At 43.7% G+C, this 19,247-nt stretch overlaps 1 protein-coding gene across 1 annotated transcript in view; it reads right to left on the reverse strand.

Annotated features, from left to right (window-relative positions):
* DCC (DCC netrin 1 receptor) overlaps positions 1-19,247 on the reverse strand; it is a 606,685-nt gene that overhangs the window by 37,999 nt on the left and 549,439 nt on the right. Inside the window, exons 21-23 of the mRNA XM_061450469.1 lie at positions 16,797-16,829; positions 5,274-5,339; positions 2,122-2,284 (exon numbers count right to left, since the gene is read on the reverse strand). Of these exons, the coding sequence (XP_061306453.1) occupies positions 2,122-2,284; positions 5,274-5,339; positions 16,797-16,829 (262 nt within the window). The remainder of the gene's footprint in view (positions 1-2,121; positions 2,285-5,273; positions 5,340-16,796; positions 16,830-19,247) is intronic.

Consider the following 19,247-nt stretch of genomic DNA (forward strand, 5'->3'; position numbering starts at 1 on the left):
GCGAGCACCTCGTGCTGTGGAAGATGCAGTTACTGTGAAGGTATAAATCTCAATTACTGCAGGACCCACACGTTCTCTTTATGCACAACTTGGTAAGTTATTGCACCTGAATCTTTGCATACATTTTTCCCCCCTATTTTTTTGTCACAGGGGTTTTATGGATGATATTTCAGTCTTCACCAGATGGTAGGGACAGAAAATCCCTACTAAACCACCTAGGTCAGTACCGGGTTGTTCTATATAATATGCTTTACTGTACTTTGTTCAGTCAAGTTTTAGTTAACTTAAGAAACATGACTTTCCTCCACTGAAGGCTTGCAGATTGTTCCGTCCCCTGCAAGTTTTTGCTCAGGGGAAGGACACATGCACTATCCAGTGGGACTTGGCTTCACCCTCACTGCAGCCCTTTTGTCCAGCAGTTCATTGGTGACTAAACTAAGAACCTGCTGCCAATAAAAACTGGGATCTAAACCCTGTGTGTCACAGTATGCATCTCTCGTTATTTATGCATTATTTAATTCTGATTACCCTACTATTTTCTCCACTTTCAGTTCAGAAATGGTTTGTTTGGGGCAACCTGGGGGAGATTTACCCACCTACAGTATAGACGTTTACAACTGATACAGCAAATCCAAATCCACCATCTTCACACATTTTTAATAAGTGGACATCAATAAGCATCTTAAAATGGCAAGTCTTCTGATGTCTTATGATAAGATGATCTTATGATTCTTTGAATGCTCCTGTTCTCCCCCAGGGGCTCCAGAGGAGGTCAAGGTTGATTACCTCAAACTTAGGCATTTAATTTTTGACAGCTAATTCTGTATATATGAATCTCTTTCTGTTGTCATTGCCTTTTCTCTGTTAGAAACTCGAGGAAGCTTTAACTTGGATTCACCAAACTCCATTCAGAAGAATATTTTTTCATTGCTGTTAGACAACGGACTGATTTTCAGGTGCTAAGACTCACAATAGAAGCAGATTTTCAAATCAGTCCATCATTCAACTACCCTAACACTTCTAAAAGCATAGACCCTCACTTTCCTGCCTAAATGAGAGCTTTCTTATTTAAAACATCTACCCCCAACCATCTATCTTTAGAGAAAGCACTTGCCTTAGTGACTGTAGAATGCTCCAAGCTGCCATCTGCCCACACTCAACCAGCCTGAAGCTGATTTTGGCAAACAGGGAGCTGTTCAGTTTCCTGACCATCCTGTCTTCCATTGTGCCAACCGTTTTTAAGCATCAGTGCAAATCCGTGTAATAATGTCTGGCTCATGCAAACATTTATCATTCTTGTGGGCATACTAGGATTAAACTTCAGTTTCTCATGCCCAATCTTTCATAATAGCACGATAATAAATGAACTAATAGAAAAATAATAGACAAATAATAGAAAAATAATAGAAAAATATGAAAAATATAATTTTCAATGCATTAAATTCATCAAACTGTCTGTTTCAAACCCACTGACTCACTTCCCATTTCTATGAAACCTGAAAAAAGCTTTGTGCTTTACATTACTGCCCTTTTATAGCCGTTCAGAGCAATCCTAAAGATGTTTTTCCTACAATTTTCTATAGACTCTTTTGAGGGTGTTTTTTGATGGTTATGTGGAGAAACACTTCTGAATGCTTTTTACTGGAAGACTTGCAGAGACAGATTGCCTGGAGAGGACAACATCCTCCCAGAGCAAGTGAGCAGGACTGTCTGTGTTTCTCTGCTGTGCAGGTGCACAGCTTGCAGAGTCAGGAAGTCTGGTATCACCAGGCACAGACAAATACTCTTTTTTTTTTTCCCTTTAAATCAATGGAATTGATTCTTTCCTGCGTCTGAATTATACTTGGCAATAAAAACAACAGAGAGCTGGGCATGGCAGATATTTTTTGAAGCTCACCACATGAAGTGTACTTATTCCCCATGGTTTACTCCTCAGCCTGGTGACAGGAGGTATTCTTCACTCACCAGTAATGAGTGACACCTCCAAAACCAAAAGGCTGAGCCCCAAAACGCAGTTCAGTCCCAGAACCCACATCTCTGCAGCAGAAATGCTGTTGACCAGATCTGTTTTGAACACGAGCATCTGCCTTTCCCTTTCCACTACGTGATTTGAGCACGTACTTCCTCTGCTGTGCCGAGGACCGCCTGGTGCAGATGACGGCCACCACCACCACCACGACCACGGTGATGACGCCGACAGTGACGACGATGATGACAAGGAGGTTGCTGTTCTTCTGGGGTGTGACGCTGCCGTGGGGAGGGTGCATCTGCCCGATGGGGGGCTCTGAAAGAAGATGGATAACGAGGGCATGATCAGTGCTGGATTTGCTCTACTCCCTCTTTAGGGGTCACCATAAAATAAAACACATAAAGCCTGTCAGGTGATATGAATTCCTCTGAAAAAGCCAATGGAGAGAGCAGAAGGGTGTCATAAAGAGCTGAAATTAATGTGTCTCTGTGTTTCAGTGGTACAGCAGAGAGGAAAATATTGAAGCAGTAGTGACTGTGCATTTTCTGGATGATAATAACCTGATGTTGGGAGTCAATAACATTCAGCTCATTTTTGCTGTTATCAGCTGAAAATGGAAATATAGGGACTATGGATTTTTTTCTTTATGGCCTGTATAGTCTTTTTTGGTGTTTACAGGCAAGGACATAACTTGTGTGTCAGCCAGTCTAAATGCCTCATTCATTTGGCAGTACTATGTTCACCCCACAGCTAGTCCCATATCACAACTCATTGTTGATTGCTATGCTGACCAGGTCCCCGTGCAACACTTGAGCACGTTTCAGGCTCGATCTTCAGAAGTGATAAGCTTCTTAGTTTCAATGCAGCAGCAAGGCAGTGACTGAAAACAACTTAATTTCCAATGTCAAGTCCCAGTCAAACTGGCCCCTTGCTTTCAACAGTATTTCCCCCATTGCATTGGGAATAGCACAGTTTTTACTTCTAAAATCTTCCGGTCCCTGGCTGGCTTAGATTTTAAGGGATCTTAAAGCTCATTCAATTCCAATCCCTGCCATGGGCAGACACATCTTCCCCTGGAGCAGGTTGCTCCAAACCCTTGTGTCCAACCTGGCCTTGAACACTGCCAGGGATGGGGCAGCCACAGCTTCTCTGGGCACCCTGTTCCAATCCCTTTGGATATTTTGTTGGATAATGCCTCTAATTACACTTCATTGGGCCATTGGTTATGGACGTGCACAAATCAGGGAGTAACGTTTTGGCTCTGAATGCTAAGGCAATCTTGCAGGCATCCTGTAGGATTACAAACTCAGAAACCCCAAAGTATCTTTCAACTTAAGCTTGGAGAAAAAATAAATATTAGGTGCAATGGGATAGAAAGTGCTGGTCTTGCCAAAGATTTCATAAGAAAAATAAGAGTTTTCACATGGCATCAAACGCACAAACTCTCATGTATAAACGAAACAATACTTGTCGGCGATCTCATTTGGCCTTTATTACAACTGAATGGAAAAGAAAAAAAAAGAGAAATCTTTCAAAACAACAGTTTTAGTTAGCAATAGATGTAATTTAATTGTAATATTCTGCCTTGATTTTCTGCCCTAATAATCCTTTCTTTACTTCGCTAATTATTCTATTTAAATAATTTGCCCTTTTCACATAGCTTTTTTTTTCAGGCAAATAATAAGAGAAGCAGCTATGAGTGCCATCCTTCTGGAACTAAAATGGTTGAGTAGAGGAATCCTGAAGATTTGGGGATTTGATTTCTTTTTCATCTCCATGCTGAGTAAGAGGCATTGAAAGAGTACACCCTATGAAATACAGTGGCTATCAAGAAAAACAACTCTCTACCCTTTATTGCAGGCCCTGGAAGCTCTTTTTACTTCTTAAAAGTCCTTTTTTCTATATTTATGATGAACTACTATGAAGAGCAGGAGAAAGCTTAAAACAGTGGTGAGTTGGTTGCAGCAGAGTAGGACAGGAAAGGTAACAAAATTTTGCATTCCCTCCTTGTCTTGTCTGAGGAAAATAATCAGAGTTAATCAGCTATGTGCCTTGCAATTAATTTGCACTTTCAACCCTCACTTGATAACGCATTTGAGGGAATCTTGTCTGTTGTTCCATTCAATAATGTGAGATGACAATGTTTCATTAGGTAACGAAGTTGGGGTCAGGAATAAGAAGTTATTGATACATAACTGAATCCCAGCTGTCACTGATTATGTTCATTTAGTTTTTGTCAGTCCATGGGATTTCCTGTCACATCTTCCTATTTTAGGACAGGATAAATTCATTAAAAAAGGCATTTTCTCCAGAAAGCCTGTGTCATAGAGTCATAGAATAGTTAGGGTTGGAAAGGACCTTAAGATCATCCAGCTCCAACCCCCCTGCCATGGGCAGGGACACCTCACACTAAACCATGTCTCCCAAGGCTCTGTCCAACCTGGCCTTGAACACTGCCAGAGATGGAGCATTCACAACCTCCCTGGGCAACCCATTCCAGCGCCTCACCACCCTTACAGTAAAGAACTTCTTCGTTACATCTAATCTAAACTTCCCCTGTTTCAGTTTTAACCCGTTACCTCTTGTCCTATCACTACAGTCCCTACTGAAGAGTCCCTCCCCAGCATCCCTATAGGCCCCCTTCAGATACTGGAAGGCTGCTATGAGGTCTCCACACAGCTTCTCTTCTCCAGGCTGAACAGCCCCAACTTCCTCAGCCTGTCTTCATACAGGAGGTGCTCCAGCCCCTGAGCATCCTCGTGGCCTCCTTTGGACTTGCTCCAACAGTTCCACGTCCTTCTTACATTTAGAACACCAGAACTGCACCCAATGCTGTGAGGTCTCATGGGACCAGAGATTGAAATAAAATAATGTAAAACGCATTTTGCAATTCTTTCCAAGATATTATTTTTTCAAAGGTGTTTCTGAGGGCTGAGGTATATCTAAAACTTCTCTTTTGATGGGATTTTCATCCCCAGCGACATACTTTTGGGAATTCTGCCTCAGCTGAAAATCTGATGAGAAATTTGGGGACCAGCTTTGAGAAAACCAAAACAGAATACATGGTGTTCTGACCCTATTTTTTGCTAGCATTTCTGGTTTGGGGCAGGTGTTTTGCACATGGGTGGAATTTTCAACAGCTAACTCCCCCTTATAGAAGTGAATGCGCGACCTGTGGGCATGTTAGGTGGCTTCCAAGCCGTAAGAGAGAGGAACGAGAGAGCAATGAAGAGAAGAGAGGCAGAAGGTTATCACCAAAACAGCACTTAATTATTAAGCATGGTTGGATGGAGCCTGTATTTACCATTCAGACTGCTCCGATCAATCAGGTTGGTGTCCACTGGCCAGTAAGAACCATCCCCATGACGACCTGTTGGCAGAAAGAATGCATCAGACACGGTGTAACAGGTAAACCAGCAAAGTCAAGAGTGTTGCTTGAGGCAGCGCCTGCCTGACAGTGCTTAAACTATTAAACAGTGCAGGAAAAGTCATCCCATATGTACTGGGATAAATCTGTCACCAAAGCAGGCTATGGAAAGCATGCTGAATGCCAGCCCTTTGAGCAGCTGGTCTTGTTCTGTTGGTTTTTCCCCTCGTCCAGATGTTCTTGTTAGAGTGACAAACTGAGGTGCGATGGCAGCATCCATCTGAGCCCCCTCCATGGGTAACAGGAATAACTCAGCTGCTTTTGTGGCTGGAACTGCAGCACAGGGACAGTGCTGAAGAGAGGATCACAGGCACGCTCTCCACCTGCCAGGTGGCTTTCCACCGCTATTGAGCAACCTTTCTGTAATTTATTTTCCAGTGAAATGTACTTGGGGAAATAGAACTCCGCCACTGCTTGGGTTTTACAAAAAATGATTGCCTCTTTTCTAACCCCAAAGTAAAAAAAGTACCCCAAAAGGAAAGTAAAAAAGAAGGTATATGGTTATTACTCCAAAAATGCTTTGGCTGTTGAGGCCATACTTGCACTTCAAATTAACATAGCAAAATACGAGGTGTTCATCTTTTCCCCTGCTTTATTTTGTCTTATTTATCAACCTTGGGCTAAATAGCTGTGGTGGTGTGCCCACGTTCTTGCCAAGACCAGAATCTCTACTTCCTCATGTCTGCTAGACGGAGAAACGCAAAGGCTGGTAAAGTCCTACCAAACTCCTCCTGGTCTCTACTGGCATGGGAGAATGCAAAGTCCACAACAGAAGTGGTTTGGGGTAAAAGTCGCTCTTCTGGCAAAGAAGACCAGAAGCTTATGCACAATACACGGCCACCTTATTCCTCCAAAGCTAATTATGTTTTCATTTAACTCAAATGAGCCTTCCTAGGTGACAGTCTCAGCTGATGCAGTGCTGCTCTGCTGGAGCAGTGCTTCAGGCAAATGACATCTTCCCTGAGATGAGCAGAGGCTGCTGGAGCACCACATCAGCAACAACTCCATAAGACCCTCAGACACTCTCTGCTTTGCCTCTGTTACCCCTTAGATCAAATAGTGTAATTTCAGTAGCGTGAGTTTTGCTGGTGAAGGAATTAAGTAAAAATTATGAAATCTTGGTGCAGGGCAGGGAATTACCAGGGATTATTCCAGATAATTTCTACATTAAACAGCCACCATATGCATCAGATATCTTGGCAGACTGAGCAAACCCCCCCTGTTTTTTCGCTTCCCTTCAGTTGTTTGTTGATGCTGTGCACTGTTAACAACTGCCATACGCCTCTCCAGAGGTACTTGTATTTCTGTGGATTGTGAAGAAATCCACGTGCATAACTTTGTCTACCAATTTGGGAAGTATTTTGTGATGAATGGCCCTAAATAAATGAAAGATGATTATCATCAGAAGAGACTTCAACGTAATCATCTTTTCAATCAGCATAACTGCACAGCTACAACAACCTGATCCCAAGAAAGCAAGGTTGCAAAATGTTTAGCTGTAAAAGCAGACAAAATAGAGCTAAATATAAGGTATGTAGTGAAGATGACGTTCTTAAAGCAGTCCTATTCATAATACTACACCGCAGCATGCAAATACATTGCGACCCCGGGGTTATGCTGTTCTTGGGAAACTGGGTAGCTCCATGGGAGTTTGCTAAATGTTACTGGTTTTTATATTTAGCCCATCTTAGCAGGAGCTCATCACACTGCACCACTCAGTCAGGATACTGGAGACTTAAAAATCCTAACCCTGAATGCCTGACTCTGAAGTTTGGCACTTTCTGAATTGACACGAAAGTGCTTTTCAAGGCATTATACATGACGTTTTTATTGTGAAAATACTTGTGTGAACAACTGCTCATTTCATTCCTGGCTCTAATGCGGTGAGTGGAACCTGAGGATGTCATTATTTTGGGATGGCGGTAACATAGAGGTAGGCAGGCAGCAACCAGGGAAAGGTTCAGGCAACACCATCCACCTTGGGGGCATCTTGGGCTAAAAAAGTTTCTGAAAGACTTTGTTTTAAAAACAGCCCAAGGCAACAGAGTCTTCCAGTTTCGTTCACTGAGGGTAACTCTTTCAAAAGCTCAACTTCCAATCAGAGGCAATTTCCCTGATGAGAGACAGGAACACAAATAAGGCCTGAACAAATAAAAGTATTTCAACAATGCTTTTCTCAAGGATAGCCAAGACAGGATTTACAGTAATTTGGCTCTGTTCTCCTCTTAAGACACGTAAACGGTATTCAATATTCAGATAAACAAGGAGATCTAAGCACTTACAATATGGGAAATAAATCTCTGATCCATTGTAAGGTTTTGTATGTTAAAGAGTAGGTAGCTCTTAAACCCCTGAGGATTATCCATGCTTTGCTCCAACAGACCTCCACAAATCATTTCTACCTCTACGTTTCACTCAGCAACAGCTCTATTTCCCTTTAAAAATCAAATGATGTGCAAGAACATTGCTACTTTGAGGCTACTTCTTCAGTTCCATAGCCTCAGGTTTCGACTACCTTTAAAATAACATAATTAAGTAAGGAGGCTAGCCTGTGTGCTTCCACTTAAGCTTCAGCATCTTCACTGCATTTGTCTGTTAGCACTGCACTTGTCTGTTAGTACTGTGTTTATTATTGCTGTCGCTCTGCAATTTCTTCCCAAATCCATCCATGTGTTTGTCTTACAGAAAAGAAGTACAAAACTCCCAGACCACTGAGTTTAGGTCTAAACCCTGAGTGTCAGCCAGGAAGTCCATAAAAGTGGAGCATAACTCAACAGACATCTGGAATCCATTTGTGTCTTTTTAAGTCAGTCAATGGACTCTCTCTTCAACTCCCAACAGTTTCCTGTGGAGCTTTTCTCCTTTGTATTATTCCATCTTTTGGGACAAGCCATAATAAAACTTTGACTCATCAGCTGTTTCTTCTAGAGCTGCCTTTTCTTGTAGAATCCCACACTGGTTTGTGTTGGAAGGGACCTCAAAGCTCCTCCACTCCCAACCCCTGCCATGGGCAGGGACCCCTTCCACCGGAGCAGCTTGCTCCAAGCCCCTGTGTCCAACCTGGCCTTGAACACTGCCAGGGATGGGGCAGCCACAGCTTCTCTGGGCACCCTGTGCCAGCGCCTCAGCACCCTCACAGGGAAGAGCTTCTGCCTAAGAGCTCATCTCAGTCTCCCCTCGGGCAGGTTAAAGCCATTCCCCTTGGCCTGTCCCTACATCCCTTGTCCCAAGCCCCTCTCCAGCTTTCCTGCAGCCCCTTCAGGCACTGGAGCTGCTCTCAGGTCTCCCCTTCAGGAGCCTTCTCTTCTCCAGGCTGCCCCAGCCCAGCTCTCTCAGCCTGGCTCCACAGCAGAGCTGCTCCAGCCCTCGCAGCAGCTCCCTCACGGCCCTACTCACGACTCACTTCAACAGGTCTACATCCTTTAACTGAGGTTTAACAGTCCCAGATCTTGATTTTCCTTACTTGTGTAATGAGTTGTATTAAAGGCGTAACGTACTTTCAGAGGTAGCAAAACCTGCAACAAGACCATATGAGCATTCGTTTCATTTCTCACCCCTTACTTCTCTATTTAACTTCTGCTTTCCCCCCCATCTTTGTCTCTGAAACGTTTCAGCAACTTGAGTTTTTTTCTAAAAAAATCATATCCTTTTCCCACAACTCTATCTCAGGTGCCATTATGTGAAATAAACTTTCCAGCTTGGTCTTGTCAAGGCAAAAGAAAATCAAGTTGTTGGTGACAGCAACAGTTCTTCACCCTCTCAGGTCTCCAGGACTCAGAAACCGGCCAAGAAATTCTGCTGTCATTTTGCTGTAAATCTCTTTCCTTTTTCATGCTTTCCTTGCACAGGTTCCTTGTTCGCAGACTTCAGTATCCCCACACAGCAGGGGTAGATGAGTAGATGTTGAGGGAATGAACTCTCCTCGCAAAATGCTTCACTGCAAGGCAGCTACATGAGCTGGAGAGCTGGAGGGGGGGATGACGTGTGCTGTTGCATTGTCTGGCTCCTCTGAACCAGACCCGGCCCTGCACTGTTGCTGTGTTTTGCCTTAAACAGTCAAAATTATAGAGAAAACAAAATGAGCAATATTCTCGTGTGAGACAGCAGAGCATGTAAGTGATATTTCCTGCCCCACGGGTGTCCCCAGGGAGGTTCAAGCATGCCAGCTAAGTCATTGGAAGGTTTAAGCATGCAAACCAAGTCATTTGCTCTCACAAACAGCCAACACAAGCTGTCAGGCATACTGTGCCATCAGAAAACCAGCTCTCCTGTTTCCAGGGGAAAGCTGAGCTCCTGAAGTTAGTTATGGCACTGAGCACTTGGAAACCTGCTCCAGGATAGAGCAGAAGATACCAGAAGATAGCAAGTTGCCTTGGGGGGCAGTTCTAGCTCACTGCTGACCTGCAGCCGTGCTTGAAAGCTGGTGGTATAAAGAAGCTCAGACTGTAAATGCAGAGTGAGGAGGATGGCTGCAAAGGGCAATGAAAGGTTCTGCCCAAATCAGACGCATAGATCTGAGATAAAGGAAAATTTCCCCCAGCAACTTCTTCTAATTTGGTATCATAGAATCTTAGAATAGTTAGGGTTGGAAAGGACCTTAAGATCACAGTATCACACAGTATCACAGTATGCTAGAGATTGGAAGGGACCCCAAAAGATCATCTAGTCCAATCCCCCTGCCGGAGCAGGAACACTTAGATAATGTTGCACAGGAATGATCATCCAGTTCCAACCCCCTGCCATGGGCAGGGACACCTCACACTAAACCATCTCACCCAAGGCTTCATCCAACCTGGCCTTTCAAAACCACCAGGGACAGAGCATTCACAGCTTCCTTGGGCAACCCATTCCAGTGCCTCACCACCCTCACAGGAAAGAATTTCCTCCTTAGATCCAATCTAAACTTCCCCTGTTTAAGTTTGAACCCGTTACCCCTTGTCCTGTCACTACAGTCCCTAATGAAGAGTCCCTCCCCAGCATCCCTATGGCCCCCCTTCAGATACTGGAAGGCTGCTGTGAGGTCTCCATGCATCCTTCTCCAGGCTGAACAGCCCTGACTTCCTCAGCCTGTCTTCATACAGGAGGTGCTCCAGCCCCTGATCATCCTCGTGGCCTCCTCTGCACTTGTTCCAACAGTTCCATGTCCTTTTTATGTTGAGGACACCAGAACTGCACACAATGCTCCAGGTGAGGTCTCACAAGAGCAGAGTAGAGGGTCAGGATCACCTCCTTTGACCTGCTGGTCACGCTTCTTTTGATGCAGCGCAGGATACGGTTGCTTTCTGGGCTGTGAGTGCACACTGAAGCTGGCTCATGTTCACACACTGCTGGCTCATCATCTTCTGGGAAGGTAGAAATGCAAGGCAGAAGAGAGAAAATACGTGCTGAGCAGTTCTGTATCACTGCAGTGGCTGCTCTTCATCCTGAAGATGAACGCCAGTGCAGCCTGGAACGTGTAATGCTGTGCACCCACATCGCGTACTTGCACACACAGTGGGAGGAGGAGCGGTGGGTCGCACTCTGACTTCAGAGAGAACTGAGGTGAGGATCCACCTTCATGCACATGGCCGTTCACAGCTTCCCTCTTCGGCCGGTGTTAGGAGAAGGAAACTCAAGGCCATGACTGAACATGCTTGTCTTGGATGGGAAAAGCTGCTTGTTGAAGAACTGACCTCTCCCAGCTGACTATGCTGTAAGACTTTGAGATACGCAACACTAGAGCTCATTGCAGAGGTTCTGCACCATTAGCATTTAAACAAGTCGGAGCACGCTCTGTCTTCTTCCCATCCATGGTCAGCACTTGCTAACAAAGGAGACTCTCGCATTGTGAATGCTCCATCCCTGGCGGTGTTCAAGGCCAGGTTGGACAGAGCCTTGGCTGACATGGTCTAGTGTGGGTTGTCCCTGCCCATGGCAGGGGGGTTGGAAATGGGTGATCTTAAGGTCCTTTCCAACCCAAACTATTCTATGATTCTATGATTGTCGTGGTGACAGCTGAAGAGCCTGGTGAAGGCAAATTTGCCTATAAGCAATCATAAACTGCCAGACTTCTGGCAGGGTAGAAATGCAAGACCAGGCAGGCAGATACCACATCACCTGCTGACTTTCTAGTCCTCCTTTTTGAAGTGCATCCACAGGCAGTTGGTTCAGCTGTGTCTCAACATAGCAGGAAACAAAATCCATGTGCAGAAATAACCATTCTTAACGTTTCAAGCATGTCTTCAGAGATGCTTTCAAGCTTTTGGGCCTTAAGAAAGAGTTCCTACACCTGCTTGGTAAACACAGCCAGAGGACAGAGTTTAAAAGGCATTATTATTATTACTATTATTACTACTATTACTATTATTATTATTATTTCCCCAAAATGGGTTATTCCAATAAATGGGATACTTCTTGTCTCTTTTCTCTAGCAAAGAGCATTACAGACCACTGCGTTATTGTTTAGGAGGCAGGGCTTTATAAAAGACCTGAACTGCTCAGCCTTTCACTGCTGCTACGCTCAGAGTTTGCAAAACAGCCTCAGAACAGAATGCCTGGAGCCACCTTTAACGGAAAAAAAAGAGGAAAACTTGCTGCCTTCTGCAGTCACAGTGTGATGTGACTGTCTGGGGTTGGTATCAGCCTCTAGCTGTACCAGCAGCTGTTTCACACAGGAAAGCATATGCAGAAAAACATGGACAGGAAGGTTTCAAATGGGAAAAGGACGACGTGCCAGCAATAATCCAGCATGGAAGAGGCTGAACTGCAGCAAGCCGAATTCTGGGCATGACCAGACTGTGCTTCAAACCCCCTTGTTGTGAAAGCTCAAGCAAGCAGCGTGCTGTTAACCCATGAGATGCAGAGCACCAAGGTATAAAATAGGAAATCCCCCAGCATAGCTTTGAAACCCTTCCACGTGCCTTCATATGGATGCAAAACAATGCAGAACACCATCACCCTCAGGACTTGGGGAAAAAAATGTTGTGAATGCCAGTCTCAGGTGATCTTTTGCTACCCTGGGTATGGTCACTGGTCCTGCTCCAAGCGTGGGGCCTCTCATTGGCCCCACCATAGCAGTAAAAACTAAGTCTAAATTTGGAAATACTGAGTTTTTGGTTTAAAAAGAGTCATGCCATATAGAAAAAATATTGTAACTGTATTCCATACGCATCAGTTTTTTCATAGTGATATTTCAGTGTATCTGGACAGTTTATATGACCCATTCCACAGGAGGTGTGTTTTCAGAAAACAACTGAACAATTAAAATATATTGAAATTTCCTAAGATAAGAAGAAACTGTTTCTTTTTATCAAAATGTACAGGGATGTTATAAAACATTTGTAGTCCAAGAGCAGAAATAATATTTTATTCTTTTTTTTCTCTTGCAAAAATCTAATTCTGATGTCAACAGAAAGCTATTGACAATTCCTATATTGACAAAATACAGACTAAGGGACTTAATATTGTTATATCAAATGAAAACTGGACTGAGTTAAACCACAATGAATTAATCTCTTCTTTGCCCAGTTTGCCTCTATAAATTTCAGATGAAAATCATAAATAAGAGTTTCTTAGACTCCACAAAGCCTCTACCACAGCTCTTCTGAAAGCCCTGCCCCATATACATAATGCTTGTGACAAAAATTCTCTCTTGAGCATCTGAAACTGTAATTTAATTCTTACTTCTACATTACCGTTTTTACTCTCTTTGCATATGCCCTGCTCTACCGATTGCATACTGGCATAACAAAAACCTGAAAGGAAGCTGACACATTTAGGGGTTAGGGGCCCACTTCAGATTTAAGGGCTCTCTTGGGAAAGTAGTTTGATTCTTTAGATGCTGATGCTTCTTTTTTTCCCCTTCCAGATAACAGTCTTTGCACCCTGGAAGCATTATTTGCATTTCACAGAAGGATTTCTTATTGTCTATCAGATACTGTAGGACCGAGGCACCCATGGGATGGGATCGGCTCAACACTATCCCTCACTCATGGGCAAGAATGAAGTAACTGAGGTGGGGTATCTCTTGCCTCCTTCCTCTTTCCTCCTTCCTCTTGACAGTGGTAGATCCTTCTTGCAGCAGCTGGTCTTGGCTCTCCCAGGGACTCGCAGCAATAGGGAGCATGCTTGCCCTGGCATTAGAAGTTCTCCTTAAATTCTCCTCTCCAGCCTACCTCTCTGTTTGCACCTAAGGATGGTAGCGGTTGTACCATCCCTTCCAGAAGAACATACATCTGGGATTTTCAAACCTCCATCTCTTCATGCTCTGAAACCTCGGGGTCTCTGCCCATGCCCCCTCCAACGATGCTTTGCTGCCAAGTAGTTAATTTTGCTTCCTGACCTTAGGAACCATGAGCCAGCATTAGAGACAGATGACCTACCAGAGTTAATTCATGTCACTCAATAAGAATTGCATTTGTGGCTGAAATGGCCCTAAGGGCCTTGTCCAAAGCACAGAGTAATTTAAAAGGCTTCCATTGACTTCAGTAGGCATTGGTTCAGGATGATTAAAGAAGTAGCTTTGATGATTTCTAAGGCAAATGAGCCTTTAGAAACTTTGACTTTGTTTGTCTTAACGCATGGAGTACAGTTACACTGAGACCTGGCATCATCCAGTTACTTTTAACAGAGTTGTCTAGAGATCAAGGAAATGCAGGTGATGACTTCAGATTTCATCATTAGAATTCATCATTGAGGTCAAATGGAAAGAATTCAGATATGAACAAGCCTATGTAAGATACAACAAAATGCTGAGAATTTATCCTCCATAGATACTACATTCCTAAAGAACAAAACTGCAGTGTATTTCAGCTACCCAGGCAAAAGACAGTATTTGTGTCCTAGGAGTGACTGTGTTTAACTCCAGCTGTACATACCTGCTGTCTGCTAAGAACACACTAACTTGATTTCATTTTTGTGTGCGTTATTTGACTTAAATCAGACCAAAAACCCTCACCGCACCTAAAGCAATTGCAAGCCATAGGCTGTGCCTGCAATCACAGCACAGTTATCACCCTGGGGACGTGCTTTAGCCAGACATCATGCTGCAAGTAGTTGTGTGAGAATTGTTGAAATCTTTCCTGTTTAAAGTCCGTAAGGGGTATCGCTCACTAAATACATTGCAAACACTGTCTGGGCTGTTCAAGAGCAATGAATTATTCTGGTGGTGGTTTTTCCATAGTGAGGGGCACAGCATTCCCAGAACAACACAACTGCACAAGCAGAAAACAAACAGAAAACTCAGAGCTCTTTTTAATGTGTTAGTTTGAGGAAAATGTATTCACCTACCATATACAGAACAACTGCAGTTAATCTGTCATGCTTATTTACATTTCCTCATTAACTAAACACAAGGTGGGATAGGCTGGTCTTTCTGCAGAGGATCTGGTTCTTTATGTCTGTCTGATGGGCATGAGTTCACCACTCTATGGAACATAAAACCACTTTTCAACATTTCTTACTCTTTTCTTTTTTTTTTCCTCCCATAAAGTATCACGAAACTGTAGAGCATCCAACAAATTCTGGATTTTCTGCTGCATTACATGAACAGAAGCAAGCAGAAATCCATGAACAAGCCTGACGCTTCTTACACACATACTTGCTTCATGGGCAGAAGATCTGGAACAAGTATTCATACAATCCCAGACTGGTTTGGGTTGGAAGGGAGCTTAAAGCTCATCCAGCTCCAACCCCTGCCACGGGCAGGGACCCCTTCCACTAGAGCAGCTTGCTCCAAGCCCCTGTGTCCAACCTGGCCTTGAACACTGCCAGGGATGGGGCAGCCACAGCTTCTCTGGGCACCCTGTGCCAGCGCCTCAGCACCCTCACAGCAAAGAGCTTCTGCCTAAGAGCTCATCCTAGTCTCCCTTTGGCAGCATTATGAAAGGATGGACCGTGTCTATAGGAGTGGCTGTCCTACAATGGCTATAGCAGGTTATGCCTGCTGGAACGCTGCTCCTGGCTTTGCCATTGCAAATCACAACCAGCAGAGAAGGCAGATGTTCCACGTTCTGAGGTCGTTCAATGAGATCCATTAAATATCACTACAGTATGGACATGGAGCTGTGCAGTTATGTTGAAACAGAGCAGCACACCGGGTGAAGAACTAAGACACACACTCTATTTTCCATCCAACCTTCCTTTTTTTTTCTTTTTTTTTTTAATTGAACTTGACACATTTCCTGTCCTGCTTACCAGGTGATTTTGTGCTGAAGCCTCTCCTAGGTTTTCCAAACCTGCCTGAAAACATCTTAAATGCAAATTTGAAAAAGACATACTGACAATTTACTTTTGGGCTTTTTTGTAACCTAACAATTTGAGAATAGTTTTTATCTATTCAAACCTGACATTTTCAATTTGAGTCATACCAAGAAAACCAGCTGTTTTATTTTTTATTTTGTAATTTGTATGCTTCTATTTCTTTTAGCAAATCATACGCTGAAATCAGAGGGTGAATTTGCAGTGTGCTACCTTGCTGTGAGACTATATGTGCTACCTGGTACAAAGTCAAATCCTAGTGATGAAATATGCCCTTGATACCCTTCAGGGATGCTCCGGGTTGAAGCAAAGCCAATGAAAGGTTCTAGAATTGACTTTGATCTTCTAGATAACTCTTTCTTGTCTTTCCCCAGGAATTATTTATTGCAGGTTAGCTCAACTCACTAAGCTGGAGTAAGATGGCACCTGCTGTTAATCCAGGGATTTGAGGTTTACACCTTGCTTTGCCTTTTAAACTAGTGGAAAATGAGAGTACAAATCCAAATAAACTTTACAAGCTCAAGCCTGAACTTTCCTAATGTCACTGTGGCTGTTTCCTTGGGCAGATGTCACATAAATGTACAGCGCTCTAGCTGTAATTGAAAGAAATAAAAGGAAAAAATACCCTAGCAACAGACTTCAGAAGTATTGAAAGGTAGGTAGGAGCAGAGAAACTGTGAGTAATCAAACATATATTCGTATTTGGAAAATGTAATGATATTGCCTTGAAAAGTTGACTAGACTTTGTTACTATTAAATAAGAGCTGCTGGTTTGAAAGAAAAGATGATATATCATTTATCACTGTAAGGCTTTTGAACTCTAATCTATAACCCACGAAAGGGTGCAAGAAGAGCCTGGAAATTATGCCGAGCTTAATTATACTTAATGTGAATTATTCAGAAGTGCAGCAGAGACTAAAAATTTATTTCATACAAAGAAGCCTGACATTTTAATTGGTCCTTCAGAAAAGAGACAAAACAATTTCCTCTCCTGAAAATTTACATCTTCCCCATCAAAGCAGCAGCCTCAGCCAAGCAGAACTTCATTAACAAGATTAATTATCACACCAGCGTCTGCCTCATCAGGTGTGCGGCGCAGGTGAAAAGCGCGGCCCCCTCCCCAGCGCGGCCCCGAGGAAAGGAGAGAGATTGAGGGCACCGTACCTTGGTCATTAGCCATTTTGTCAGGGTGCTCCACTGCAAGAAAGAGACAATGTCATTAGAGGCTGACAGCTCCTCGCAGGCAAGCCGACACATCACATCAACTATTAGTGTTAGCAGGCTGGTGCTGCCTTCCCACACCAGGGACGGTTGGTGCAGGAGGACAGGATGAGTTTTACCCTTCCATTTTCCCAAGAGATCCTGGAGAACTGAGAGGACAAACACAGGATCATAGAATCTCAGAGTCTCTTGAGTTGGAAGGGACCCAAAAGGATCGTTGAGTCCAACTCCCTGGTCCTCGCAGGGCTGCATAAAGCTGAGCCATATGGCTAAGAGAAACGTTCAAATGCTCCTGGAACACTGAACCAAGGTTGCACCATGAGTTATAGCAGACATAGAATCACAGAATCATAGAATAGTTAGGGTTGGAAAGGACCTTAAGATCATCCAGTTCCAACCCCCTGCCATGGGCAGGGACACCTCACACTAAACCATGGCACCCAAGGCTCTGTCTAATCTGGTCTTGGACACCACCAGGGATGGAGCATTCACAACCTCCCTGGGCAACCCATTCCAGTGCCTCACCACTCTAACAGGAAAGAATTTCCTCCTTATATCCAATCTAAACTTCCCCTGTTTAAGTTTTAACCCATTACCCCTTGTCCTACCCCTACAGTTCCTAACGAAGAGTCCCTCCCCAGCATTCTTATAGGCCCAATGTTCATAGAGTAACAGAATGCTTTGGGTTGGAAGAGACCTTAAAGCTCATCCAGTTCTAACCCTCCTGCCATGGGCAGGGATATCTTCCACCAGACCAGGTTGCTTCAAGAACCAGTTCAAACTGACTGTTTTCACCAAGTTCTTCCTCATGTGAATCCCTTACTATATCATTTTTTAATCCTCTTGTTCTCTTTTTTTTTTGTGTAATCTGGAAAGTTTAATCAAGCAAGAAGGAAAAGGGAGAGAGACACTGCCTCTTTAAATAATTACAGTCAAACCACCTACAAGCTAAAAGCTTGGTATGACTTACATTATTATTCTTTCAGCTTTTTACAAAGCGGTTTAAAACTATTTACATGTTTTTGCATAATAACCATAAAAGATAGCGTGAAGTGAACCAGACAAGACTTCAAAATTCAATAGATATATTAAAAGCTTTCCTGCACAGCTACAACTTCTGACTATTTATGATATGGCTGAGGGAATTAAACTTTCCTCTGATTCATAAGTAGCTACTATCGTAGAGCATTAACCAGTCCTCTGCTTAATAAATTATGCAAGAATCTTAAGTACAGGAAATTGGGGGGAAAAGAAGTGATTTGGTACACGAATCTGGAAGTCAAATAACCACTGCCTGCAGGTGCAGGGCATGCTGCTCCCCTCGCTGCTAAAATCATGGCAAAACCTCCCCTAGACCATGGCGTCGTGCTAGGAACAAATGGAGGTACTGAAGTGGGAGTAATTTACATTTAAAGATACACCCAGGAGCTCAGTGCCTGTGGCAGAGAGGGAATAGCTCTTATGATGACCCCCAAAACCTCAAGTAATTTTTTAATCCCCTCTCAGGGATGCAGGGAAACTGGGTATATGGAGCATAGTGACTCAAACTCTCTAGGAACCCATGCTCCTGCGCTTCCCCACTGAGCCATACCTGGGTTATCACCTTTCCCTTAGGACAACTATATACATGAAAACACGAAGCCTTGCTTGTGAGTGTGGTTACCTCCATCTAAGCATGGATGCCCCTTAGACTCTTCCCTGGCTCCTTCTCCATGTGATAGAGGAGGTGAAACCCGCGACACCTCTAGTGCCAGGAGATGCTGCAGCTCTGATGGCTAATGTTGGCTTCCAGCAGGTCCTGGGGGCTCAGGTTTTGGAGCGGTTATGAACTGGGAAGTGCTGTTGGACTACGATGCTGAGGCAGCATTAGAGGGCACTGCAGTGCTAGAAATGCTGCCCCACACCATCCTTTCAAAAAAGGGGAGTAAAGTAGCGAGATCGGCGTCACCTGCCCATTTCAGGGCTCTTCTAGAAATGGTGCAGCGGCAACTTTAAATCTGGTGTCCTGTAGAAAGCCAAGGAATACGGTTTTCCTTGTTGATCTTAGCACAATGGGAATATCTGAGGGTACTGTGAAGCTCTTAACTACTTCTTCGTCTCTCTCCCTTTCCATCCTTCCCCTTACAACCGCATCTGATCCAGTGCTTTGTCCATGTTTGATGTTATGTCTATCAGTGCATTAACAGGCAACTTTCTTCATTTTATATGTGTTGATGTAATGCTTTGTCAGATTCTGATAACCACTCCCTCATTGTCATTTATTTAAAGGAGTCAGCACACAAGTGAGGTCTGTTTGTAAATGTGGCTGTAATTCCGAATAGGTACGGCTGAGCCAAAAAAGCATAAACACATTAGTAAGTTTAGTTCTAAAATTTGCTTGTTTCTGTAGCAGAT

This window comes from Pezoporus flaviventris, unplaced genomic scaffold (assembly GCF_033815535.1).
Source record: "Pezoporus flaviventris isolate CSIRO_AGI_PZ_B2104156 unplaced genomic scaffold, CSIRO_AGI_Pfla_v1 ptg000010l, whole genome shotgun sequence".
Classification (NCBI taxonomy): domain Eukaryota; kingdom Metazoa; phylum Chordata; class Aves; order Psittaciformes; family Psittacidae; genus Pezoporus; species Pezoporus flaviventris.